Source organism: Pseudophryne corroboree, chromosome 2, assembly GCF_028390025.1.
Source record: "Pseudophryne corroboree isolate aPseCor3 chromosome 2, aPseCor3.hap2, whole genome shotgun sequence".
Taxonomy (NCBI): domain Eukaryota; kingdom Metazoa; phylum Chordata; class Amphibia; order Anura; family Myobatrachidae; genus Pseudophryne; species Pseudophryne corroboree.
Genome location: NC_086445.1, coordinates 396,994,211 through 397,021,513, shown reverse-complemented (window position 1 = coordinate 397,021,513; position 27,303 = coordinate 396,994,211). Strand labels below are relative to the sequence as shown.

The 27,303-nt window shown below is 47.9% G+C and overlaps 1 protein-coding gene across 5 annotated transcripts in view; it reads left to right on the top strand.

Annotated features, from left to right (window-relative positions):
* The window catches only part of MRPL30 (mitochondrial ribosomal protein L30), a 40,899-nt gene extending 24,298 nt beyond the window's left edge, over positions 1 to 16,601 (top strand). For 3 of the 5 annotated variants that reach the window (XM_063953364.1, XM_063953363.1, XM_063953365.1), the window contains exons 3-6: positions 1,237 to 1,320; positions 1,931 to 2,077; positions 8,898 to 8,971; positions 16,424 to 16,601. In XM_063953364.1, the coding sequence (XP_063809434.1) occupies positions 1,237 to 1,320; positions 1,931 to 2,077; positions 8,898 to 8,971; positions 16,424 to 16,556 (438 nt within the window). In that variant the 3' untranslated portion in view covers positions 16,557 to 16,601. Of the gene's footprint in view, positions 1 to 1,236; positions 1,321 to 1,930; positions 2,078 to 8,897; positions 8,972 to 14,510; positions 14,629 to 16,423 lie in introns of all 5 variants that reach the window. The other 2 variants (XM_063953366.1, XM_063953367.1) reach the window with 2 other exon arrangements.
* The last annotated feature ends 10,702 nt before the right edge of the window (positions 16,602 to 27,303 follow it).

The following is a 27,303-nucleotide window of genomic DNA, read 5'->3' as shown; positions in this document are numbered from 1 at the left end:
GCGGCTACTCGGGACTTGGAGGATTCCAAGTTGCTGGACGTAGTCCGGGCCATAAAAATCCTATGTTTCCAGGACAGCTGGAGTCAGAAAAACTGACTCGCTATTTATCCTGCATGCACCCAACAAGCTGGGTGCTCCTGCTTCAAAGCAGACTATGGCTCGCTGGATCTGTGGCACGATTCAACTTGCACATTCTGCGGCTGGACTGCCGCATCCTAAATCAGTAAAAGCCCATTCCACGAGGAAAGTGGGCTCATCTTGGGCGGCTGCCCGAGGGGTCTCGGCTTTACAACTTTGCCGAGCTGCTACTTGGTCGGGTTCAAACACATTTGCAAAATTCTACAAGTTTGATACCCTGGCTGAGGAGGACCTTGAGTTTGCTCATTCGGTGCTGCAGAGTCATCCGCACTCTCCCGCCCGTTTGGGAGCTTTGGTATAATCCCCATGGTCCTTACGGAGTACCCAGCATCCACTAGGACGTCAGAAAAAATAAGAATTTACTCACCGGTAATTCTATTTCTCGTAGTCCGTAGTGGATGCTGGGAGCCCGTCCCAAGTGCGGACTTTCTGCCATACATGTATATAGTTATTGCTTAACTATAGGGTTTTGTTATGAGCCATCTGTTAAATGAGGCTCAGTTGTTGTTCATACTGTTAACTGGGTATAGTTATCACAAGTTGTACAGTGTGGCTGGTATGAGTCTTACCCTGGGTTCCAAATCCTTTCCTAGTAATGTCAGCTCTTCCGGGCACAGTTTCCCTAACTGAGGTCTGGAGGAGGGGCATAGAGGGAGGAGCCAGTGCACACCAGATATAGTACCTAATCTTTCTTTTAAGAGTGCCCAGTCTCCTGCGGAGCCCGTCTATACCCCATGGTCCTTACGGAGTACCCAGCATCCACTACGGACTACGAGAAATAGAATTACCGGTGAGTAAATTCTTATTATTTTTCTCTGGTTTAAATGGACAATTATTGGAAACCATACCATGGCAAGATAATTCAGACATTAATAAAAATAAGAAGTACAACAAGTGCACTTTTGTTTGGTTTTTGGTGTCATAATTAATATAGTAGACACTTGAACCTGCTTATATTAACAATAGCTAAAGTGCCCATGTTGTAGAAGTGTTACCATTTAACTACTAAACTTTATTAAATGTTAAATTTGTAATATTGTGCTATGTTTTTTACGTTGTCTATGGCCGATGCTTAAGTGAACGAAATCTGTTATGCAGGTTTTGACAAAGCACCCCGCATTGTCACTAGTGTGGACTGGCTGGATCCGCCATAAGTTCACAAAGTCGCGTGTTCTCCAGGAGGTAAGATATGAAAATAAAAATGACGGTTCTGTTGGGTTGATTTTCATAAGTAATTGTTGCATCCAATTATGACCTGAACTAAATAAGATAGAAAAATTTGAGCAGGTTCCAAAATGGAGGAGCGTCACAGCTGTTGTGGGGGAGGGACGAGGCCAGGCTGTCAGTCTTGTGATGGAGATTTCATAGCCTATTTGTTTTCAGTGTGGCGGGCTGGCTTGCACAACCCTTGGGTCTTGCAGTGAACCAATGGTGTCACAAATGATCCGATGCTGCATTACCGTTTTAGAGCTACCAGTGCTGCTTCCATGTGAGCAGCAGCAATAGCTAATCCGTCCACATCTGAATCAGGCCAAAGGTGAACAATCCCATAATAACTGTCTAGTTACTTGACCAAGGAGGTAGAAGGGTCGGGTGTCTTTTTTATTTGAAAATGTCTCTTGTGGTGTATATCAAATATTCTTTTTATATGATGGCTGTATAGATAAGTGGTATAATCTAAGCACAAGGTTTATGGCACGTGAAAATTATGTACACAAATGTACCACTTTAATGAGTTTATTAAACAGTGTACAAAAACCCAGATAATACTATTATGTATTTCTCTATGTAGGCCTTTCAGCCAAAACCAGAAGATCATGAGAAGTATGGAGGAAATCCGGATCAAGCACATAAGTTACATATTGTCACTAGGATACGATCCTTTGTGGGAAGACCGTACTGGGAAAAGGAAGTGATAGATGAGCTCAAACTTCAAAAGGTATAGTTTATATTACTTAATTTTCTGTAGTAGCGGAAGCATTAATTCAAATCTGTGAAATACTGGATTCTTCTTTGACTATATGATGCGAAATTATTATTTAACAAAAAATGACCTGCCCCAACACTATGGGGTATATTCAATTAGGGTCGGATCCATTCCGACATGCATTTGTCGGAATGGATCCGACAACCCCTATTCAATCTCATCTCAATTCGACTTTTAAAAAGTCGAATTGAGATGAGGGACCCAGAGGAGAGGATAGGTGGGGGGAGAAAGCCGCGGGCAGACGGAGGAGAGTAGCACTGCAGGAGGTTGTCTCACAGCCGCCAGACCTCACGGCAGTGTCCACCCGGCTCCAGCAAGCGTGACCTCACTTGCTGGAGCCGGGTGGACGCTGCCGTGAGCGGCGCGGCTGTGAGACATCCTGCTGCTGTGCTGTAGCGCTGCTCTCCCCTGTATGCCCGTGGCTGTTCTCCCGCTGCTCCCCTCCCCCACTTGTCGAATAAAAACTGATGGGATTGAATAGGTGGAATCACTATTCGACCTTAAAAAGTCGAAAACTGCCATCTTTCTCTATCGTCCTAGTGGATGCTGGGGTTCCTGAAAGGACCATGGGGAATAGCGGCTCCGCAGGAGACAGGGCACAAAAAGTAAAGCTTTAGGATCAGGTGGTGTGCACTGGCTCCTCCCCCTATGACCCTCCTCCAAGCCTCAGTTAGATTTTTGTGCCCGGCCGAGAAGGGTGCAATCTAGGTGGCTCTCCTAAAGAGCTGCTTAGAAAAGTTTAGCTTAGGTTTTTTATTTTACAGTGAGTCCTGCTGGCAACAGGATCACTGCAACGAGGGACTTAGGGGAGAAGAAGTGAACTCACCTGCGTGCAGGATGGATTGGCTTCTTTGGCTACTGGACATTAGCTCCAGAGGGACGATCACAGGTACAGCCTGGATGGTCACCGGAGCCTCGCCGCCGGCCCCCTTGCAGATGCTGAAACGAGAAGAAGGTCCAGAATCGGCGGCAGAAGACTCCTCAGTCTTCTTAAGGTAGCGCACAGCACTGCAGCTGTGCGCCATTTCCTCTCAGCACACTTCACACGGCAGTCACTGAGGGTGCAGGGCGCTGGGAGGGGGGCGCCCTGGGAGGCAATGTAAACCTATTTTTTGGCAAAAAAATACCTCACATATAGCCTCCGGGGGCTATATGGAGATATTCAACCCCTGCCAGAATCCGTTGAAGAGCGGGAGACGAGCCCGCCGAAAAAGGGGCGGGGCCTATCTCCTCAGCACACAGCGCCATTTTCCCTCACAGAAAGGCTGGAGGGAAGGCTCCCAGGCTCTCCCCTGCACTGCACTACAGAAACAGGGTTAAAACAGAGAGGGGGGGCACTAATTTGGCGTTAGAAATATATAAAAAGATGCTATAAGGGAAAACACTTATATAAGGTTGTCCCTATATAATTATAGCGTTTTTTGGTGTGTGCTGGCAAACTCTCCCTCTGTCTCTCCAAAGGGCTAGTGGGTCCTGTCCTCTATCAGAGCATTCCCTGTGTGTGTGCTGTGTGTCGGTACGTGTGTGTCGACATGTATGAGGACGATGTTGGTGAGGAGGCGGAGCAATTGCCTGTAATGGTGATGTCACTCTTTAGGGAGTCGACACCGGAATGGATGGCTTATTTAGGGAATTACGTGATAATGTCAACACGCTGCAAGGTCGACATGAGACGGCCGACAAACAATTAGTACCGGTCCAGACGTCTCAAAAACACCGTCAGGGGTTTTTAAAACGCCCGTTTACCTTAGTCGGTCGACACAGACACGGACACTGAATCCAGTGTCGACGGTGAATAAACAAACGTATTCCTTATTAGGGCCACACGTTAAGGGCAATGAAGGAGGTGTTACATATTTCTGATACTACAAGTACCACAAAAGAGGGTATTATGTGGGATGTGAAAAAACTACCTGTAGTTTTTCCTAAATCAGATAAATTAAATGAAGTGTGTGATGATGCGTGGGTTCCCCCCGATAGAAAATTATTGGCGGTATTCCCTTTCCCGCCAGAAGTTAGGGCGCGTTGGGAAACACCCCTTAGGGTGGATAAGGCTTATCAAAACAAGTGGCGGTACCGTCTATAGATAGGGCCGTCCTCAAGGAGCCAGCTGACAGGAGGCTGGAAAATATCATATAAAAGTATATACACACATACTGGTGTTATACTGCGACCAGCGATCGCCTCAGCCTGGATGTGCAGAGCTGGGGTGGCTTGGTCGGATTCCCTGACTAAAAATATTGATACCCTTGACAGGGACAGTATTTTATTGACTATAGAGCATTTAAAGGATGCATTTCTATATATGCGAGATGCACAGAGGGATATTTGCACTCTGGCATCAAGAGTAAGTGCGATGTCCATATCTGCCAGAAGATGTTTATGGACACGACAGTGGTCAGGTGATGCAGATTCCAAACGGCACAAAGGTGTATTGCCGTATAAAGGAAGAGGAGTTATTTGGGGTCGGTCCATCGGACCTGGTGGCCACGGCAACTGCTGGAAAATCCACCGTTTTTACCCTAAGTCACATCTCTGCAGAAAAAGACACCGTCTTTTCAGCCTCAGTCCTTTCGTCCCTATAAGAGTCATATTTGCCCAGGGATAGAGGAAAGGGAAGAAGACTGCAGCAGGCAGCCCATTCCCAGGAACAGAAGCCTTCCACCGCTTCTGCCAAGCTCTCAGCATGACGCTGGGACCGTACAGGACCCCTGGATCCTACAAGTAGTATCCCAGGGGTACAGATTGGAATGTCGAAACGTTTCCCCCTCGCAGGCTCCTGAAGTCTGCTTTACCAAGGTATCCCTCCGACAAGGAGGCAGTATGGAAAAAAATTCACAAGCTGTATTCCCAGCAGGTGATAATCAAATTACCCCTCCTACAACAAGGAAAGGGGTATTATTCCACACTATATTGTGGTACTGAAGCCAGAAGGCTAGGTGAGACCTATTCTAAATCTAAAAAAATTTGAACACTTACAAAGGTTCAAATCAAGATGGAGTCACTCAGAGCAGTGATAACGAACCAGGAAGAAGGGGACTATATAGTGTCCCGGGACATCAGGGATGCTTACCTCCATGTCCCAAATTTGCCCTTCTCACTAAGGGTACCTCAGGTTCGTGGTATAGAACTGTCACTGTCAGTTTCAGACGCTGCCGTTTGGATTGTCCACGGCACCCCGGGTCTTTACCAAGGTAATGGCCGAAATGATTCTTCTTCGAAGAAAAGGCGTCTTAATTACCCCTTACTTGGACGATCTCCTGATAAGGGCAAAGTCCAGGGAACAGTTGGAGGTCGGAGTAGCACTATCTCGGATACTGCTACAACAGCACGGATGGATTCTAAATATTCCAAAATCGCAGCTGATCCTGACGACACGTCTGCTGTGCCTAGGGATGATTCTGGACACAGTCCAGAAAAAGGTGTTTCTCCCGGAAGAGAAAGCCAGGGAGTTATCCGAGCTAGTCAAGAACCTCCTAAAACCAGGAAAAGTGTCAGTGCATCATTGCACAAGGGTCCTGGTAAAAATGGTGGCTTCCTACGAAGCAATTCCATTCGGCAGATTTCACGCAAGAACTTTTCAGTGGGATCTGCTGGACAAATGGTCCGGATCGCATCTTCAGATGCATCAGCGGATAACCCTATATCCAAGGACAAGGGTGTCTCTCCTGTGGTGGTTACAGAGTGCTCATCTTCTAGAGGGCCGCAGATTCGGCATTCAGGATTGGATGCTGGTGACCACGGAGGCCAGCCCGAGAGGCTGGGGAGCAGTCACACAAGGAAAAAATTTCCAGGGAGTGTGATCAAGTCTGGAGACTTTTCTCCACATAAATATACTGGAGCTAAGGGTAAATTTATAATGCTCTAAGCTTAGCAAGACCTCTGCTTCAAGGTCAGCCGGTATTGATCCAGTGGGAAAAACATCACGGCAGTCGCCCACGTAAACAGACAGGGCGGCACAAGAAGCAGGAGGGCAATGGCAAAAACTGCAAGGACTTTTCGCTGGGCGGAAAATCATGTGATAGCACTGTCAGCAGTGTTTCATTCCGGGAGTGGAAACTGGGAAGCAGACTTCCTCAGCAGGCACGACCTCCACCCGGGAGAGTGGAAACTTCATCGGGAAGTTTTTCCACATGATTGTGAACCGTTGGGAAATACCAAAGGTGGACATGATGGCGTCCCGTCTGAACAAAAAACGGGACAGGTATTGCGCCAGGTCAAGAGACCCTCAGGCAATAGCTGTGGACGTTCTGGTAACACCGTGGGTGTACCAGTCGGTGTATGTGTTCCCTCCTCTGCTTCTCATACCTAAGGTACTGAGAATTATAAGACGTAGAGGAGTAAGAACTATACTCATGGCTCCGGATTGGCCAAGAAGGACTTGGTACCCGGAACTTCAAGAGATGCTCACAGAGGACTTATGGCCTCTGCCGCTAAGAAGGGACTTGCTTCAGCAAGTACCATATCTGTTCCAAGACTTACCGCAGCTGCGTTTGACGGCATGGCGGTGGAACGCCGGATCCTAAGGAAAAAAGGCATTCCGGAAGAGGTCATTCCTACCCTGGTCAAAGCCAGGAAGGAGGTGACCGCACAACATTATCACCACATGTGGCGAAAATATGTTGCGTGGTGTGAGGCCAGGAAGGCCCCACGAAGAAATTTCAACTCGGTCGATTCCTGCATTTCCTGCAAACAGGAGTGTCTATGGGCCTCAAATTGGGGCCCATTAAGGTTCAAATTTCGGCCCTGTCGATTTTTTTCCAGAAAGAATTGGCTTCAGTTCCTGAAGTCCAGAAGTTTGTCAAGGGAGTATTGCATATACAACCCCCTTTTGTGCCTCCAGTGGCACTGTGGGATCTTAACGTAGTTCTGGGATTCCTCAAATCACATTGGTTTAAAACCAGTCAAATCTGTGGAATTGAAGCATCTCACTTGAAAAGTGACCATGCTCTTGGCCCTGGCCTGGGCCAGGCGAGTGTCAAATTGGTGGGGGGTTTTTCTCAAAAAAGCCCATATCTGTTTGTCCATTCGGACAGGGCAGAGCTGCGGACTCGTCCCCAGTACTCTCCCTAAGGTGGTGTCAGTGTTTCACCTGAACCAGCTTATTGTGGTGCCTTGCGCCTACTAGGGACTTGGAGGACTCCAAGTTGCTGGATGTTGTCAGGGCCCTGAAAGTATAGGTTCCAGGACGGCTGGAGTCAGGAAAACTGACTTGCTGTTATCCTGTATGCACCCAACAAACTGGGTGCTCTTGCTTCTAAGCAGACTATTGCTAGTTGGATGTGTAATACAATTCAGCTTGCACATTCTGTGGCAGGCCTGCCACAGCCAAAATATGTAAATGCCCATTCCACAAGGAAGGTGGGCTCATCTTGGGCGGCTGCCCGAGGGGTCTCGGCTTTACAACTTTGCCGAGCGGCTATTTAGTCAGGGGCAAACACGTTTGTAAAATCCTACAAATTTGATACCCTGGCTAAGGAGGACCTGGAGTTCTCTCATTCGGTGCTGCAGAGTCATCCGCACTCTCCCGCCCGTTTGGGAGCTTTGGTATAATCCCCATGGTCCTTTCAGGAACCCCAGCATCCACTAGGACGATAGAGAAAATAAGAATTTACTTACCGATAATTCTATTTCTCGGAGTCCGTAGTGGATGCTGGGCGCCCATCCCAAGTGCGGATTATCTGCATTACTTGTACATAGTTACAAAAATCGGGTTATTATTGTTGTGAGCCATCTTTTCAGAGGCTCCGCTGTTATCATACTGTTAACTGGGTTCAGATCACAGGTTGTACAGTGTGATTGGTGTGGCTGGTATGAGTCTTACCCGGGATTCAAAATCCTTCCTTATTGTGTACGCTCGTCCGGGCACAGTATCCTAACTGAGGCTTGGAGGAGGGTCATAGGGGGAGGAGCCAGTGCACACCACCTGATCCTAAAGCTTTACTTTTTGTGCCCTGTCTCCTGCGGAGCCGCTATTCCCCATGGTCCTTTCAGGAACCCCAGCATCCACTACGGTCTCCGAGAAATAGAATTATCGGTAAGTAAATTCTTATTTTTCGACAGGTGGCAGTTTTCGACCCTAATTGAATATACCCCTATGTATCTTGACTGACTTCTTATTCACTGAGGACTGTTCCTCTAAAGCAGCCTTTGTCTAAACCTGCTCTAAGGCAACATTAATACAAGAACTCGTGGGTTTTATAGCAAAAATAGCAACCTATATAGTTGTATATTTGGCTTCCTCACCACTTTCACTCTTTTAATGTTACTGTTTGTCCCATTTTCTTCTCTTGCCATATGGTGTCTGCCTCTTCCTATCCCCTTCAGAATCAAGTTGAAAATCCTCACCCAAGCATACAACACAAACAAACAAACACACACACACACACACTTCCTTCCACTATGTTCACAATCTCTCTTTGCTTCCTAGACCTTCACCTCACCTCTTCTGATGCTCGCCTTTTCTCTGAGCCCGTCATTCCCTCACTTATACTCTACTAGTCTCCCCAGCTTTAAACATGCACCTACAATACCCTTCTTCCTGTAAGCTTACCAGTACTCTTATACTCCTCTCCTCTACCTCTACTCCATGTCTCTATGTATCCTTCCCATTTCACACTTTCCTGCTCCTATGTAAGCTCACAAGCCGGATCCTCTTCCCCTAGCCCCATCTATGTTCCCAGTGCTTTGATTCATACTCTTCTTCAGTGACTTGTACACAGTTTGTTCATCTATATATTGAGTACAGTATCACTGAATACTTTGTTTTTAGGCTCACAATCCAGTTGTACACAAGAACATCCCATCAGTCAACAGACGGCTTAAAGTTGTCAAGCACTTAGTAAGGTTTGTGCAATTTATTTTTATGCTTTAGTAAATTCCACCTAAAATCAGTAGGAAATTGTCTTGGAGCGGTAATAAATGCATATAACCACCCATTTCTCTAACGTCCTAGTGGATGCTGGGGACTCCGTAAGGACCATGGGGAATAGACGGGCTCCGCAGGAGACATGGGCACTTTAAGAAAGAATTTAGATTCTGGTGTGCTCTGGCTCCTCCCTCTATGCCCCTCCTCCAGACCTCAGTTTGAATCTGTGCCCGGACGAGCTGGGTGCTGTTTAGTGAGCTCTCCTGAGCTTGCTGTAAGAAAGTATTTTGTTAGGTTTTTTATTTTCAGGGAGCTCTGCTGGCAACAGACTCCCTGCATCGTGGGACAGAGGGGAGAGAAGCAGCCCTACTCTCTGAAGATAGGTCCTGCTTCTTAGGCTACTGGACACCATTAGCTCCAGAGGGATCGTACACAGGATCTCACCCTCGTCGTCCGATCCCAGAGCCGCACCGCCGTCCCCCTCGCAGAGCTGGAAGACAGAAGCCGGGTGAGCATAAGAAGCAAGAAGACTTCGAAATCGGCGGCAGAAGACTCCAGTCTTCACTGAGGTAGCGCACAGCACTGCAGCTGTGCGCCATTGCTCCCACACACACCTCACATACTCCGGTCACTGTAAGGGCGCAGGGGGGGGGGGGGGGGGGGGGCAAAAAGTACACATATATACAGTTGGGCACTGTATATATGTATGAGCCACCGCCATAAATTGTACATTGAAGCGGGACAGAAGCCCGCCGCTGAGGGGGCGGGGCTTCTTCCTCAGCACTCCTCTCCGCTGAGAGGAAGCTCTCCAGGTTCTCCCCTGCAGATACACGGTAGAAGAGGGTAAAAAGAGGGGGGGGGGCACATAATTAGGCGCAAAAATCAATATAAACAGCGGCTACTGGGTTAACATTAAGTTATGTGTTATTCCTGGGTTATATAGCGCTGGGGTGTGTGCTGGCATACTCTCTCTCTGTCTCTCCAAAGGGCCTTGTAGGGGAACTGTCTTCAAAAAGAGCATTCCCTGTGTGTGTTGTGTCGGTACGCTTGTGTCGACATGTTTGACGAGGAAGGCTATGTGGAAACAGAGCGGGAGCAAATGAATGTGGTGTCTCCGCCGACGGCGCTGACACCTGATTGGATGGATATGTGGAAGGTTTTAAATGATAATGTTAATTCCTTGCATAAAAGGTTGGATAAAGCTGAAGCCTTAGGACAGTCAGGGTCTCAGCCCGTGCCTGATCCTATGTCGCAGAGGCCGTCAGGGTCTCAGAAGTGCCCACTATCCCAAATTGTTGACACAGATACCGACATGGATTCTGACCGATGATGCAAAGTTACAGCCTAAATTGGCTAAATCCATCCGTTATATGATTATAGCAATTAAGGATGTGTTGCACATCACAGAGGAAACCCCAGTCCCTGACAAGAGGGTTCATATGTATGGGGAAAAAAGGCAGGTGGTAACCTTTCCCCCTTCACACGAGCTAAATGAGTTATGTGAAAAGGCTTGGGAATCTCCAGATAAAAAACTGCAGATTTCCAAACGGATGCTTATGGCGTACCCTTTCCCGCCAACGGACCGGTTACGCTGGTAATCCTCCCCTAGGGTGGACAAAGCTTTAACACGCTTATCGAAGAGGGTAGCCCTGCCGTCACAGGATACGGCCACCCTCAAAGATGCTGCGGATAGAAAGCAAGAGGGTACCCTGAAGTCCATTTATACGCATTCAGGTACCATACTGAGGCCAGCGATCGTGTCGGCCTGGGTGTGTAGTGCTGTAGCAGCATGGACAGACACCCTGTCTGAGGAACTTGATACCTTAGACAAGGATACTATATTAATGACCCTGGGGCATATAAAAGACGCTGTCCTATATATGAGAGATGCTCTTATAGACATTAGTCTACTGGGTTCTAGAATAAATGCTATGTCGATTTCTGCCAGAAGGGTCCTGTGGACTCGGCAATGGACAGGTGATGCCGACTCAAAAAGGTACATGGAGGTTTTGCCTTACAAGGGTGAGGAATTGTTTGGGGAGGGTCTCTCGGACCTGGTCTCCACAGCTACTGCTGGAAAGTCAAATTTTTTGCCATATGTTTCCTCACAACCTAAGAAAGCACAATATTACCAAATGCAGTCCTTTCGATCACAAAGAGGCAAGAAAGTCCGAGGTGCGTCCTTTCTTGCCAGGGGCAGAGGAAAGAAGCTGCACAACACAGCTAGTTCCCAGGAACAGAAGTCCTCCCCGGCTTCCACAAAATCCACCGCATGACGCTGGGGCTCCACAGGCGGAGCTAGGCCCGGTGGGGGCGCGTCTCCGAAATTTCAGCCACATGTGGGTTCGCTCCCAGTTGGATCCCTGGGCGATAGATATTGTGTCTCAGGGATACAAGCTGGAATTCGAAGAGAGGCCCCCTCACCGATACCTCAAATCGGCCCTGCCAGCTTCCCCCCTCGAGAGGGAAATAGTGTTAACTGCAGTTCACAAATTGTATCTTCAACAGGTGGTGGTCAAGGTTCCCCTCCTTCAACAAGGAAGGGGTTATTATTCGACCATGTTTGTAGTACCGAAACCGGACGGTTTGGTCAGACCCATATTGAATTTAAAATCCCTGAACATATACCTGAAAAGGTTCAAGTTCAAGATGGAATCGCTCAGAGCGGTCATCGCAAGCCTGGAAGGGGGGGATTTTATGGTGTCTCTGGACATAAAGGATGCATACCTTCATGTCCCCATTTATCCACCTCATCAGGCGTACCTCAGTTTGTGGTACAGGATTGTCATTACCAATTTCAGACGTTGCCGTTTGGTCTCTCCACGGCACCTAGAATATTTACCAAGGTAATGGCGGAAATGATGGTACTCCTGCGGAAGCAATTATCCCATACTTGGACGATCTCCTCATAAAAGCGAGGTCAAGAGAGCAGTTGCTGATCAGCATAGCACGCTCTCTGGAAGTGTTACGACAACACGGCTGGATTCTAAATATTCCAAAGTCGCAGTTGATTCCTACGGCTCGTCTGCCTTTCCTGGGCATGATTCTGGACACAGACCAGAAAAGGGTTTATCTCCCGATGGAGAAGGCTCAGGAACTCATGACACTGGTCAGAAACCTATTAAAACCAAAACAGGTGTCGGTGCATCACTGCACGCGAGTCCTGGGAAAGATGGTGGCATCATACGAGGCCATTCCCTTCGGCAGGTTCCATTCGAGGACCTTTCAATGGGATTTACTGGACAAATGGTCCGGATCACATCTGCAGATGCATCGGTTAATCACCCTATCCCCCAGGGCCAGGGTGTCTCTCCTGTGGTGGCTGTAGAGTGCTCACCTTCTCGAGGGCCGCAGATTCGGCATTCAGGACTGGGTCCTGGTGACCACGGATGCAAGCCTCCGAGGGTGGGGGGCAGTCACACAGGGAAGAAATTTCCAAGGTCTGTGGTCAAGTCAGGAGACTTGCCTTCACATCAACATCCTGGAACTAAGGGCCATATACAACGCCCTACGTCAAGCGGAGACCCTGCTTCGCGACCAACCGGTTCTGATTCAGTCAGACAACATCACCGCAGTGGCTCACGTAAACCGCCAAGGCGGCACAAGGAGCAGGGTTGCGATGGTGGAAGCCACCAGAGTTCTTCGCTGGGCAGAGAATCACGTAAGCGCACTGTCAGCAGTGTTCATTCCGGGAGTGGACAACTGGGAAGCAGACTTCCTCAGCAGGCACGACTTCCACCCGGGAGAGTGGGGACTTCATCAAGAAGTCTTCACGCAGATTGCAAGTCGGTGGGAACTGCCACAGGTGGACATGATGGCATCCCGCCTCAACAAAAAGCTACAGAGGACTTGGTATCCAGATCTGCAAGAAATGCTCACAGAGGACCCGTGGCCTCTGCCTCTAAGACAGGACTTGTTGCAACAGGGGCCCTGTCTGTTCCAAGACTTACCGCGGCTGCGTTTGACGGCATGGCGGTTGAACGCCGGATCCTAGCAGAAAAAGGCATTCCGGATGAGGTTATTCCTACGCTGATAAAGGCTAGGAAGGACGTGACTGCTCAACATTATCACCGTATATGGCTTAATTCCATTAAGGTCCAGATTTCGGCCCTGTCCATTTTCTTTCAAAAAGAACTGGCTTCTCTACCTGAAGTTCAGACGTTTGTAAAGGGAGTGCTGCATATTCGGCCCCCTTTTGTGCCTCCAGTGGCACCTTGGGATCTTAACGTGGTGTTGAGTTTCCTGAAATCACACTGGTTTGAACCACTTAAAACCGTGGAGATAAAATATCTCACGTGGAAGGTGGTCATGCTATTAGCCTTGGCTTCGGCTAGGCGTGTGTCAGAATTAGCGGCTTTGTCACATAAAAGCCCCTATCTGGTTTTCCATATGGATAGAGCAGAATTGCGGACCCGTCCACAATTTCTGCCAAAAGTGGTGTCATCTTTTCATATGAACCAACCTATTGTGGTGCCTGTGGCTACTCGTGACTTGGAGGATTCCAAGTTACTGGATGTGGTCAGGGCTTTGAAGGTTTATGTAGCCAGAATGGCTAGAGTCAGGAAAACTGAGTCGCTGTTTATCTTGTATGCATCCAACAAGCTGGGTGCTCCTGCTTCAAAGCAAACTTGCTCGCTGGATCTGTAACACGATTCAGCAGGCTCATTCTGCGGCTGGATTGCCGCTGCCAAAATCAGTAAAAGCCCATTCCACAAGGAAGGTGGGCTCTTCTTGGTTGGCTGCCCGAGGGGTCTCGGCATTACAGCTTTGCTGAGCGGCTACTTGGTCAGGTTCAAACACTTTTGCAAAGTTCTACAAGTTTGATACCCTGGCTGAGGAGGACCTTGTGTTTGCTCAATCGGTGCTGCAGAGTCATCCGCACTCTCCCGCCCGTTTGCGAGCTTTGGTATAATCCCCATGGTCCTTACGGAGTCCCCAGCATCCACTAAGACGTTAGAGAAAATAAGATTTTACTTACCGGTAAATCTATTTCTCGTAGTCCGTAGTGGATGGTGGGCGCCCGTCCTAAGTGCGGACTTCTTCTGCAATGCTTGTATATAGTTATTGCATAAATAAGGGTTATGTTATAGTTGCATCAGGGTTGAACTGATGCTCTGTTGTTGTTCATACTGTTAACTGGGTAAGGTTATCACAAGTTATACGGTGTGATTGGTGTGGCTGGTATGTATCTTGCCCTGGATTCTCAAAATCCTTTCCTTGTACTGTCAGCTCTTCCGGGCACAGTTTCTCTAACTGAGGTCTGGAGGAGGGACATAGAGGGAGGAGCCAGAGCACACCAGAATATAAATTCTTTCTTAAAGTGCCCATGTCTCCTGCGGAGCCAGTCTATTCCCCATGGTCCTTACGGAGTCCCCAGCATCCACTACGGACTACGAGAAATAGATTTACCGGTAAGTAAAATCTTATTTTTGTGGCATAACTTGATTTGAAACAATTCATTTGATTGAACTCTGTAATCAGCTGTAGGATTTTCTGAGTTTTTTTTACTGTTGACAGCCTTTCACACACCTGTCTTACTGCACTGAATTTTGCTAGAACGTGTCAGCCTACATCTGAAAAAGTTCTGTCAATAGAGTACAAGCAGATTTCTTTCAAATACAGGGTATTCAAAAAGGTACGCTACCGTATGGGCAAACGCATGTAATTGTTTTCTTCTTGGTGTCTGGTGTGCCAAGGCACGTATTGTAGTTGCATCTTCCTAACATTCATCCAAGACGGTGAACTGTGACTGATGCAGAACGATGGTGCAAGGATTTGTCAACACGTTGCCAGCAGAGAGATTGCAGAACATGTGATTTCAACAGGTCAATGTCATAGTCCATACAGTTATAAATAAGATGGCTTGCTTGGAAGATTTGGATGTTTTCCAGGACAACTGCTCTAATGGGGGTTGTAGCTGGCGCAATCTCTGGACTTGGCAGTTGGCACCCCTCAACTTCTTCTTGTGGAAGTACCTGAAGGATGCTGCTCACCCACTCAGTATTCCAGAATTGCAAGCGAACGTTCAGAACTGTGATGCAATTTCATGGGAAACATCGCAAAAGGTCTTTAAGAACATGATTAGCAATGCCCATTTTTTGTGAAGCACAGAGCAGCATCCCCTTCCAGCATTTACTGTGAAATCATTTCCCCCTACGGTTGCTTGATTTTACACACCCTGTAATTGGGCTGGTTCAGTGTTGGGAATGAAGTAAAACAAAAAATGGAGCAACTTTGCACCTGGACAAACCATATTGCACTGCAAAGGGTGGGGTGAAAATACATTTATTCATATATTTGCATGCAAGGCTTTTGCATGTAGCCCACACTGGACAGATTTATTTATACACTGCAATGTAGACTTTGACTAGGACACGCCCCTCCCAACGCTAAATCACTCTGCACATTTTAAACCTGTCCTGTTTGAAGTGCCAAGATTCACTAACTGAATCACCACCAGTTTAACTCATGATTGAATGGTTTTTGGGGGTAATTCAGACCTGATCGCTAGGGTGCATTTTTTTGCATCCCTGCGATCAGATAGTCGCTGCCTACAGGGGGAGGGTATATGGTGTGTGTGATCGCATTTGTAGCAGAGCTGCACAAACATCAGTTTGTACAGTATCTGCTCATCCCAGGACTGACTTAGCCGTTGCGATGGTTTCCTGGTGTTCAGGGCCGGAGCTGACGTCGGACACCCCTCCAAACGCCTGATCCTGTCAGCATTTTTCCGGACACTCCTGTAAAACGGTCAGTTCCCTCTTCCTGTCAATCGCCTTGCATTCGCCCGTGCAATTGTTTTTATTCGCACCATCCCATTGGGCAGCCTCTGCATGTACCTGCTATTCTTTCTCTCTCTGTGATCTTATCACACCTGTGATTTTGGCCATTAATGTAGGGCATCCAAGAAATACTAGGAGCAGGATGTTGCCTGGCAAAGGTTTTTACATTATGTGAGTGGCTGAATAAACATAAGTGGGAGTTAACTGGCCGGTTGAGTTGTCCTAGACTGATCGAAGAAGAGAAAGAGGAGGACTATGTGTGAAGTGTTTTTTTTTTCTCAGCAACCACATGTAGGCCACCAGGCTATTGTGTCTAGCCCACTGCCTACCACAGCCTGCAACGAGATGGGCTGAGATGGACCTGCAGTGACCCTGAATTTCCCCACCACATCTGTCCTGTGCACAATGAATAAGCCAGGAGTATGCTACAAAGTAACAAAGAGCAGAACTTCCCACATCAATGCCCCGCACAACTTCTTACATTGTAAACACAAAAATCCTTATATGGCTCTCTACAGTTACCCTAACCCCCCCAACTAAAACAATTGCCCACTTCTCTGTTAGGAAGTCACAAACTTTTAAGATGATTGTGAAGATGCACAATAGATATTACATATCAATAACATTGTAATTTTGTCCTTTTTACAGGGTTCAGCCTCTTAAACTGCCGTATGGGCTTCCGACAGAGGAAGATATGTCTGACACCTATTTGAATAGCCTGGGCCAGTTGGTGATTCGTAAAAAGTTGCAGCCAGTTGATATAAAATCAAATGAATCCTAGTGCACGTTATTTTGTCATTTGTAAAATAAAGTTTTTTGTACAGAACATATACAAAGTATGCAGCTTTCATTATATTTCTTTTTATATATAATACACACACACACAGTGTGGTCTGGCTCTCCTTTACCCATATGCACTGCACCGGGTGCCTCCGTGGAAATAGACACGGCAGGTGTCTCACGCAAAGTGTCTCACCCAATAAGACTCTCAGGTTGGCAAAATGTAGTACTTTGTTTAGTAAAAAATAAATAAATGAGGTTATCCCCTATAGGACAACACCTTCTTTATCTGTGCTGTACACAACGGGACATCACCCTAGCCTGAAGTTCATCCATGCCAATCAACCGCTTTCATAGAGCTCTACCTTAGCGCCATGGACAGGTGCAGTAACACACAAATCTGAACTTACCAGCGCACTCTGGTTCAAGATGTGAAGTGATTCACAGGAGGGGGAAAGGGGGCACCCACAACACTTCGCTGTTGGAAACCAATTCGGACACATGCATTTTCTTTTATTTGCCAAGAATATGGGGACGGATGATTTTTCTGGCCATGTCACCTTCCCCCAACTAAAATCTAGACCAGTAGTTCTCAAACTGTGTGCCATGACACCCAGGGGTGCCCCGGAACACTTCTAAGGGTGCCTTGGATTGGTGGTCCAGGACCAATTCAAATTATTTATGGTCAGTGTAATAGGCAAAACCAGTGCTGGTGGCAGTCAATTATAAAATATGTGGGAGAACAGAAGCAAATCTTGTCACTCACAACATAACTGACCCCAAGGATGACCTATAAACACAACTGACTTATTGAGAAATTTAGAAAGAAATATTAAATTAAGAAACTTTTGGTTTAGGGGTGCTGTGGAAAAAATTCCGATACTTTCAGAGTGCTGTGATTCAAAAAAGTTTGAGAACCACTGATCTATTTTATTTATTAGCAGTTTCTTGTATAACGCAGCATATTCCGTTGCGTTTTACAATTAGAACAACAGTTATAGAACAAAACTGGGCAAAGACAGACATAGAGGTAGGAAGGCCCTGCTCGCAAGCTTACAAACTATAATGAAATGGGCATTGATACACAAGGATAGATGCTACCTGTTGCATAATGGTCCACCAGATTGCTAGGTTCTTAATGGGTTGTATGATATGATCACCCAGCAATGTTGGAAGACAAAATATGTGAGGTTATGTGGACTGTACAGAGAGGATGTAACTGGATAAGGAAGCATTTAAGGTTATGTGGGTGGGTCTGGAATTTTTGGTAGGCTTGTCTGAAGAGATGAGTTTTCAGGGAACGTTTAAAGGTTTGGAGACTAACGGCGAGTCTTATGCGTGGGAGGGCATTCCACAGAGTGGGTGAAGCCTGGGTAAAGTCCTGCAATTTTGAGTGGAAACAAGTAATACGTGTGGATGAGAGACGCAGAGCTGAGAGGTCTGGTAGGGAGATATTTTGAGATGAGTGAGGAGATGTATGATGGTGCAGTTTGGTTAATAGCCTTGTATGTAAGTAAGTGTTTTATATTTCTCTGACGTCCTAGTGGATGCTGGGACTTCCGTAAGGACCATGGGGAATAGCGGCTCCGCAGGAGACTGGGCACAAAAGTAAAAGCTTTAGACTAGCTGGTGTGCACTGGCTCCTCCCCCTATGACCCTCCTCCAAGCCTCAGTTAGATTTTTGTGCCCGAACGAGAAGGGTGCATGCTAGGTGGCTCTCCTGAGCTGCTTAGAAGTAAAAGTTTAAATAGGTTTTTTATTTTCAGTGAGTCCTGCTGGCAACAGGCTCACTGCATCGTGGGACTAAGGGGAGAAGAAGCGAACTCATCTGCGTGCAGAGTGGATTGGGCTTCTTGGCTACTGGACATTAGCTCCAGAGGGACGATCACAGGTTCAGCCTGGATGGGTCCCGGAGCCGCGCCGCCAGCCCCCTTACAGAGCCAGAAGAGCGAAGAGGTCCGGAGAAATCGGCGGCAGAAGACGTTCCTGTCTTCAAATAAGGTAGCGCACAGCACTGCAGCTGTGCGCCATTGCTCTCAGCACACTTCACACTCCGGTCACTGAGGGTGCAGGGCGCTGGGGGGGGAGCGCCCTGAGACGCAATAAAACACTGTAAAAACCTTATATGGCTAAAGAAATGCATCACATATAGCTCCTGGGCTATATGGATGCATTTAACCCCTGCCAGTTTTCCTGAAAAAAGCGGGAGAAAAGGCCGCCGTGAAGGGGGCGGAGCCTTTCTCCTCAGCACACAAGCGCCATTTTCTTTCACCGCTCCGCTGGAAGGACGGCTCCCTGACTCTCCCCTGCAGTCCTGCACTACAGAAACAGGGTAAAACAGAGAGGGGGGGCACTATTGGCAGCTAATATATAAATACAGCAGCTATAACAGGGAGTAACACTTATATAAGGTTATCCCTGTATATATATATATATAGCGCTCTGGTGTGTGCTGGCAAACTCTCCCTCTGTCTCCCCAAAGGGCTAGTGGGGTCCTGTCCTCTATCAGAGCATTCCCTGTGTGTGTGCTGGGTGTCGGTACGATTGTGTCGACATGTATGAGGAGGAAAATGATGTGGAAGCAGAGCAATTGCCTGTGTTAGTGATGTCACCCCCTAGGGAGTCGACACCTGACTGGATGGTCGTATTTAAAGAATTACGTGACAATATCAGCACTTTGCAAAAAACTGTTGACGACATGAGACAGCCGGCAAATCAGTTAGTGCCTATTCAGGCGTCTCAGACACCGTCAGGGGCGCTAAAACGCCCGTTACCTCAGATGGTCGACACAGACCCAGACACGGATACTGAATCCAGTGACGACGGTGAGGAGACAAACGTAATGTCCAGTAGGGCCACACGTTACATGATCACGGCAATGAAGGAGGCATTGAACATTTCTGACACTACAAGTACCACAAAAAAGGGTATTATGTGGGGTGTGAAAAAACTACCAGTAGTTTTTCCTGAATCAGAGGAATTTAATGAGGTGTGTGATAAAGCGTGGGTTTCCCCCGATAAAAAACTGCTGATTTCTAACAAATTATTGGCACTATACCCTTTCCCGCCAGAGGTTAGGGCACGTTGGGAAACACCCCCTAGGGTAGATAAGGCGCTCACACGCTTATCAAAACAAGTGGCGTTACCGTCTCCTGATACGGCCGCCCTCAAGGAACCAGCTGATAGAAGGCTGGAAAATATCCTAAAAGGTATATACACACATACTGGTGTTATACTGCGACCAGCAATCGCCTCAGCCTGGATGTGCAGTGCTGGAGTGGCTTGGTCGGATTCCCTGACTGAAAATATTGATACCCTGGATAGGGACAGTATTTTATTAACTATAGAGCATTTAAAGGATGCATTACTATATATGCGAGATGCACAGAGGGATATTTGCACCCTGGCATCAAGAGTGAGTGCGATGTCCATTTCTGCCAGAAGGGCGTTATGGACGCGACAGTGGTCAGGTGATGCAGATTCCAAACGACATATGGAAGTATTGCCGTATAAAGGGGAGGAGTTATTTGGGGTCGGTCTATCAGACCTGGTGGCCACGGCAACGGCTGGAAAGTCCACCTTTTTACCCCAGGTCACCTCTCAGCAGAAAAAGACACCGTCTTTTCAAACTCAGTCCTTTCGTTCCTATAAGAACAAGCGGGCAAAAGGCCACTCATTTCTGCCCCGGGGCAGAGGAAGGGGAAAAAGACTGCACCAGGCAGCCTCTTCCCAGGAGCAGAAGCCCTCCCCCGCTTCTGCCAAGTCTTTAGCATGACGCTGGGGCTTTACAAGCGGACTCAGGCACGGTGGGGGCCCGTCTCAAAAATTTCAACGCGCAGTGGGCTCACTCGCAAGTGGACCCCTGGATCCTGCAGGTAGTATCACAGGGGTACAAATTGGAATTCGAGACGTCTCCCCCTCGCCGATTCCTGAAGTCTGCTCTTCCAACATCTCCCTCCGACAGGGAGGCAGTATTGGAAGCCATTCACAAGCTGTATTCCCAGCAGGTGATAATCAAGGGCGAACCTGGAGAAGGGGACTATATGGTATCTCTGGACATCAAAGATGCTTATCTCCATGTCCCAATCTTCCCTTCTCACCAGGGGTACCTCAGGTTTGTGGTTCAAAACTGTCATTATCAGTTTCAGACGCTGCCGTTTGGATTGTCCACGGCACCCCGGGTCTTTACCAAGGTAATGGCCGAAATGATGATTCTTCTTCGAAGAAAAGGCGTCTTAATTATCCCTTACTTGGACGATCTCCTGATAAGGGCAAGATCCAGGAAACAGTTAGAGTTCGGAGTAGCACTGTCTCAGGTAGTGCTACGTCAGCACGGGTGGATTCTAAATATCCCAAAATCACAGCTGATTCCAACAACACGTCTACTGTTCCTGGGGATGATTCTGGACACAGTCCAGAAAAAGGTGTTTCTCCCGGAGGAGAAGGCCAGGGAGTTATCCGAGCTAGTCAGGAACCTCCTAAAACCAGGCCAAGTGCCAGTGCATCAATGCACGAGAGTCCTGGGAAAAATGGTGGCTTCTTACGAAGCAATTCCATTCGGAAGATTCCATGCAAGAACTTTTCAGTGGGATCTGCTGGACAAATGGTCCGGATCGCATCTTCAGATGCATCAGCGGATAACCCTATCTCCAAGGACAAGGGTGTCTCTCCTGTGGTGGTTACAGAGTGCTCATCTTCTAGAGGGCCGCAGATTCGGCATTCAGGATTGGATGCTGGTGACCACGGATGCCAGTCTGAGAGGCTGGGGAGCAGTCACACAGGGAAGAAATTTCCAGGGCTTGTGGTCAAGCATGGAAACGTCTCTTCACATAAATATTCTGGAACTAAGGGCCATTTACAATGCCCTAAGTCAAGCAAGGCCTCTGCTTCAGGGTCAGTCGGTATTGATCCAATCGGACAACATCACGGCAGTCGCCCACGTCAACAGATAGGGCGGCACAAGAAGCAGGAGGGCAATGGCAGAAGCTGCAAGGATTCTCCGCTGGGCGGAAAATCATGTGGTGGCACTGTCAGCAGTGTTCATTCCGGGAGTGGACAACTGGGAAGCAGACTTCCTCAGCAGACACGACCTCCACCCGGGGGAGTGGGGACTTCACCCAGAAGTCTTCCAAGTGATTGTAAACCGTTGGGAAAAACCAAAGGTGGACATGATGGCGTCCCGTCTCAACAAAAAACTGGACAGATATTGCGCCAGGTCAAGGGACCCTCAGGCAATAGCGGTGGACGCTCTGGTAACACCGTGGGTGTACCAGTCGGTGTATGTGTTCCCTCCTCTGCCTCTCATACCCAAAGTACTGAGAATCATAAGAGGGAGAGGAGTAAGGACTATACTCGTGGCTCCGGATTGGCCAAGAAGAGCTTGGTACCCGGAACTGCAAGAGATGCTCACGGAGGACCCGTGGCCTCTACCTCTAAGAAAGGACCTGCTCCAGCAGGGACCTTGTCTGTTCCAAGACTTACCGCGGCTGCGTTTGACGGCATGGCGGTTGAACGCCGGATCCTGATGGGAAAAAGGCATTCCAGATGAAGTCATCCCTACCCTGATCAAAGCCAGGAAGGATGTAACTGCGAAACATTATCACCACATTTGGCGGAAATATGTTGCGTGGTGTGAGGCCAAGAAGGCCCCCACAGAGGAATTTCAACTGGGTCGTTTCCTGCATTTCCTGCAAGCAGGACTGTCTATGGGCCTAAAATTAGGATCCATTAAGGTTCAGATTTCGGCCCTGTCGATCTTCTTCCAGAAAGAACTGGCTTCAGTGCCTGAAGTTCAGACGTTTGTCAAGGGGGTACTGCATATACAGCCTCCTTTTGTGCCACCAGTGGCACCTTGGGATCTCAATGTAGTTTTAGGGTTCCTAAAATCACATTGGTTTGAACCACTCACCACTGTGGAATTAAGAAATCTCACATGGAAGGTGGTCATGCTGTTAGCTCTGGCGTCAGCCAGGCGTGTCTCAGAATTGGCTTTGTCATATAAAAGCCCTTACCTAATTTTTCATTCAGACAGGGCAGAATTGAGGACTCGTCCTCAATTTCTCCCTAAGGTGGTTTTAGCGTTTCACATGAACCAACCTATTGTGGTGCCTGCGGCTACTAGGGACTTGGAGGACTCCAAGTTGTTGGACGTAGTCAGGGCCCTGAAAGTATATGTTTCCAGGACGGCTGGAGTCAGAAAATCTGACTCGCTGTTTATCCTGTATGCACCCAACAAGCTGGGTGCTCCTGCTTCTAAGCAGACGATTGCTCGTTGGATTTGTAGTACAATTCAGCTTGCACATTCTGTGGCAGGACTGCCACAGCCAAAATCTGTTAAAGCCCATTCCACAAGGAAAGTGGGCTCATCTTGGGCGGCTGCCCGAGGGGTCTCGGCTTTACAACTTTGCCGAGCAGCTACTTGGTCAGGGGCAAACACGTTTGCAAAATTTTACAAATTCGATACCCTGGCTGAGGAGGACCTGGAGTTCTCTCATTCGGTGCTGCAGAGTCATCCGCACTCTCCCGCCCGTTTGGGAGCTTTGGTATAATCCCCATGGTCCTTACGGAAGTCCCAGCATCCACTAGGACGTCAGAGAGAATAAGAATTTACTTACCGATAATTCTATTTCTCGTAGTCCGTAGTGGATGCTGGGCGCCCATCCCAAGTGCGGATTGTCTGCAATACTTGTATATAGTTATTGTTACAAAAAAATCGGGTTGTTTATTGTTGTGAGCCATCTTTTCAGAGGCTCCTACGTTTATCATACTGTTAACTGGGTTCAGATCACAGGTTGTACGGTGTGATTGGTGTGGCTGGTATGAGTCTTACCCGGGATTCAAAATCCTTCCTTATTATGTACGCTCGTCCGGGCACAGTATCCTAACTGAGGCTTGGAGGAGGGTCATAGGGGGAGGAGCCAGTGCACACCAGCTAGTCTAAAGCTTTTACTTTTGTGCCCAGTCTCCTGCGGAGCCGCTATTCCCCATGGTCCTTACGGAAGTCCCAGCATCCACTACGGACTACGAGAAATAGAATTATCGGTAAGTAAATTCTTATTTTAACACGGTAGAATACCGGTAACGAATGAGGGACTGACAGAGCGGATCAGCAGACGAACGTCTAGCGTGGAAGATTAGCCTCGCAGCTGCATTTAAAATGGATTGTAGTGGTGAGAGCCTATGTTTGGCCTAATGAGAGCATGGATTAGAGTTTTTGCAGTGTCTTGTGTAAGATAAGGGGCGTATTTTGGATATTTTTCTTTAGGTGCATGTAACATGATTTAGAGACGGATTGAATGTGTGGAACAAAGGACAGTTCAGAGTCAAGGGCGACATCTAGATAGCGAGCTTCTGGGGTAGGGTGGATAGTCGCATTGTGAACAGTTATGGAGATATCAGATAGAAAAAAGGAGGTAGAATCAGAGACGTGAACACTGAATGAACGATTAGGTAGGATGAGAACCAAGTAAGAGCTGTGTCCTGAAGACCGAGGAATTGTAGTGTTTGTATGAGAAGAGAGTGGTCAACACTGTCAAAAGCAGCAGAGAGATCTAGAAGAATAACTAGTGTGTAATGGCCTTTCGATCTAGCAGTGACTAGATCAGTGGTTCCCAAACTGTGCGCCGCGGCTCCCTGGGGTGCCGCAGCCTAGCAGCCGCTTGGTTTTTTTTTGTTTGTTTTTTACATTCGTGCTGCTGTGTGGCTATGGGAGGGGAGTGCGGGCAGCAAGAGAGGCAGGCCAGTGTGCACGGTGAAGTCCAGGTGGCCGGGCAGTTCGCTCAGTTAGCCAGCGCCGGGGGTAGCGGGTGCTGGCGGCAGCTGCGGTCATACAGTGCGCACAGTTAGCCGGGGGTAGCGGGTGCTGGCGGCAGCTGCGGTCATACAGTGTGCACAGTTAGTCAGGGGGGCGCGCGGGCGGCCGGGGAGTTACGGAGGGAGAGAGTGCAGGCGGCTGCTGATTACTGCAGTGTGCATAGATAGTAGATAGCCAACAGCTGGGCAGTGTGCAGTTAGCCGGCGGGGGAGGGAGGAGGAAGAGGAGAGCTGCGGCTGGGCAGTGTGGATATAGCCAGCGCCGAGGGGAGTGGGGTGGGGGGTTTGTGCGGTATGCGCTGGTGGCTGTGCCCAAAGTCAGCCAGCTCAGGTGCTGGGAGAGTCACCTTGTGGGGAGGGGAGGTGTTATTGTGCAGGTTGTGACCGGGTCCTTTGGGGAACCTGTGACTGGAATCAGCCGCAGGGGGTGCGGGTGCAAGCAGGTTGCAGTGGCCGAGGAGTGTGCTGGGCAAGGGACCCGACGGCTGATTGAAGTACTGGCCGCTGTGACAGAGCAGCTGGCTGAGAAAGTGAGTAAAATATTAATATGTGATACTGTATGCTGCATAGGGAAATCTATAGGAGGGGGGTGCCTACTATAAGTGACTAGCAGCTACGGGAGAGGAGGGGGCCCACACGAACACCGATGGATGCCAGAAAGGTAGAGAAAAAATGGGTGCAGTGTGTACGGTGCGGTCCCCCTCTGGACCCAGGGGCCCGTGTGCACCGCACACTCTGCACCCATTATAGATACGCCAGTGCTTATATGAGGACAAGCTGGCAAGCAGGTGGGGGGGCTGGTCCTAGTGCATGGATGCACTGGAACCTTTTTAGATGATTTATTTGACTTAAAAAAAACCTGGTATTTTATACAAAGCCTGTTTTTTTTTTTTTTTTTAAATGGATGCATTTGCACTGCAAAAAGACATAAAAGACATAGGGGAGTATTCATGTATGCTACGTAAAATAAATTGATACTTACCACTATACATCGCATCAGTTCGATGTGATATATAACTTTGGTAAGTAGCAATTCATGAATACTCGCCTTTCCGGCAATTTGTGGTGTCTTGGGCTCCAGCGGCGCTGTCTTCTCCTGCGCTCTACCATTGTGGTGTTGGATTCAGCCGGCGGCTCCCTCTACACATGCAGAGGTCCCGGGACGCTGCAGGGTGGTCAGGGAGCAGGGCTGGGGCTGGGTGCTAGGCAGAAAGCAGGGAAGCACTCATGGTGCCCATACACGGTGCAATTCTCGGATGCGTTTTGAACTTTTTAGTTCAAAACGCATCACTTGTAGTTTAAATTGCACTGTGTTTCTTTTGGCTTGGGATGCGATTCGCGCTCCCACATAGTTCTCATCGCAAGCCAAAAAAGTATTTTTGTACTAGATAGCATCTAGTTCAAATCGCACGCTTATTTTTAAAACAAGGTAATAAGTCATTTTTTCCTCATCTAAATACTGATAGCATTGTTTTGACCCAACTACTTTAAAAAGGGACAGTTCGGTAATTATTTTGGCTTAAGGGTGCCTTGAAAAAGTCAGGGAGTCCCAAAGGGTGCCTTGGACTAAAAAAGTTTTGGAACCACTGGACTAGATTATTCACTACTTTGGTCCGTGCCGTCTCTGTGGAGTGTTGGGCACGAAAGCCTGACTGAAGTGGGTCCAATAAGCTGTGGGAGTTAAGAAATTGTGTAAGGCGAGTGTAGCAAGTCTCTCAAGTAGCTTGGAGAGACATGGTAGCTGAGATATGGGACGGTAGTTAGAGAGTGTGTTTGGGTCAGAGTTGTGTTTTTTTTTTTTTTTTTGAATGGGCGTAATCACTGCATGTTTAAACAGAGAAGGAAAGCTACCAGGAGAGAGAGAGAGAGAAATTACAGATTTTAGTTAAGGTTGGGATAAGCACAGGAGACAAGGTTTTACTGACTTGTGGGGGTATAGCAGGCCTGGCCAACCTGTGGCTCTCTAGCTGTTGTGAAACTACAAGTCCCAGCATGCACTGCCAGAGTTTTGCTATTAGGGAATGCTAAAACTGTGGCAGGCCATGCTGGGTTGTGTAGTTTTGTAACAGCTGGAGAGCTGCAGGTTGGCCAGGCCTGGGGTATAGAATCAAGAGGAGAGGTAGTGGAGTAGGAGGATGAAATGAGTGTTGATACTTCATCTTCATTTGTGGGATCAAATTAAGAGAGAGTGCCAGAGGGTTCAGGTAGGGAATTGAGCAGGTCACTGGCTGAGTTAGAGAATACAATTTAATCTCGGATTTTATCCTTGAAGTATGAAGCAAGTTTTTGTGCACTGATAGTAGCTAGTGGGGGAGATGAGGGAGGGTAAAGAAGTGATTTAAATGTATTACAAAGTCGCTTGGGGTTTGTGGCATGATGAGAGATTGGAAATATATTTGTTTGACAGTGTCCAGGCCCTGACGATAGGAGTGGTAGGTGGTCTTATATGTGAGAAAGTCACTTGGATTCTGAGATTTACGCCACTGACGTTCTACTTTACGTGACAGTTTTTGTAGGTGCCATGGTTGGCATCTAAGCCTACATGGAGTGTGATGGGTAGCTGGAGCCACGTCATCAAGGGCACTCTCTAGGGTCTGGTGCAGGTGGGATACAGCAGTGTCAGTTGTGGTAAATGTAGAGATTGGTGAGAAGAGTTGTTGCAGAGAAGTGGAAAGTTGTTGAAAATTTATATTGTTAGTATTTCTGCAGGTTAGAGGAGGCTTGCTTGGTTTTCGTCTCATAGAATTTAGAGTAATAGAAGAGATTGGGATCAGGTTGTGATCAGAGAGCAGGAAAGGAGTGTTAATGAATTTGGAAACTGAGCGAGCCTGGTGAACACAAGATTAAGGCAGTGGCCCTCCTGGTGAGTAGAGGAATTGGACCATTGGGTGAGGCCAAGAGAGGAAGTTAGAGAGAGGAATTTGGAGGCATGAATA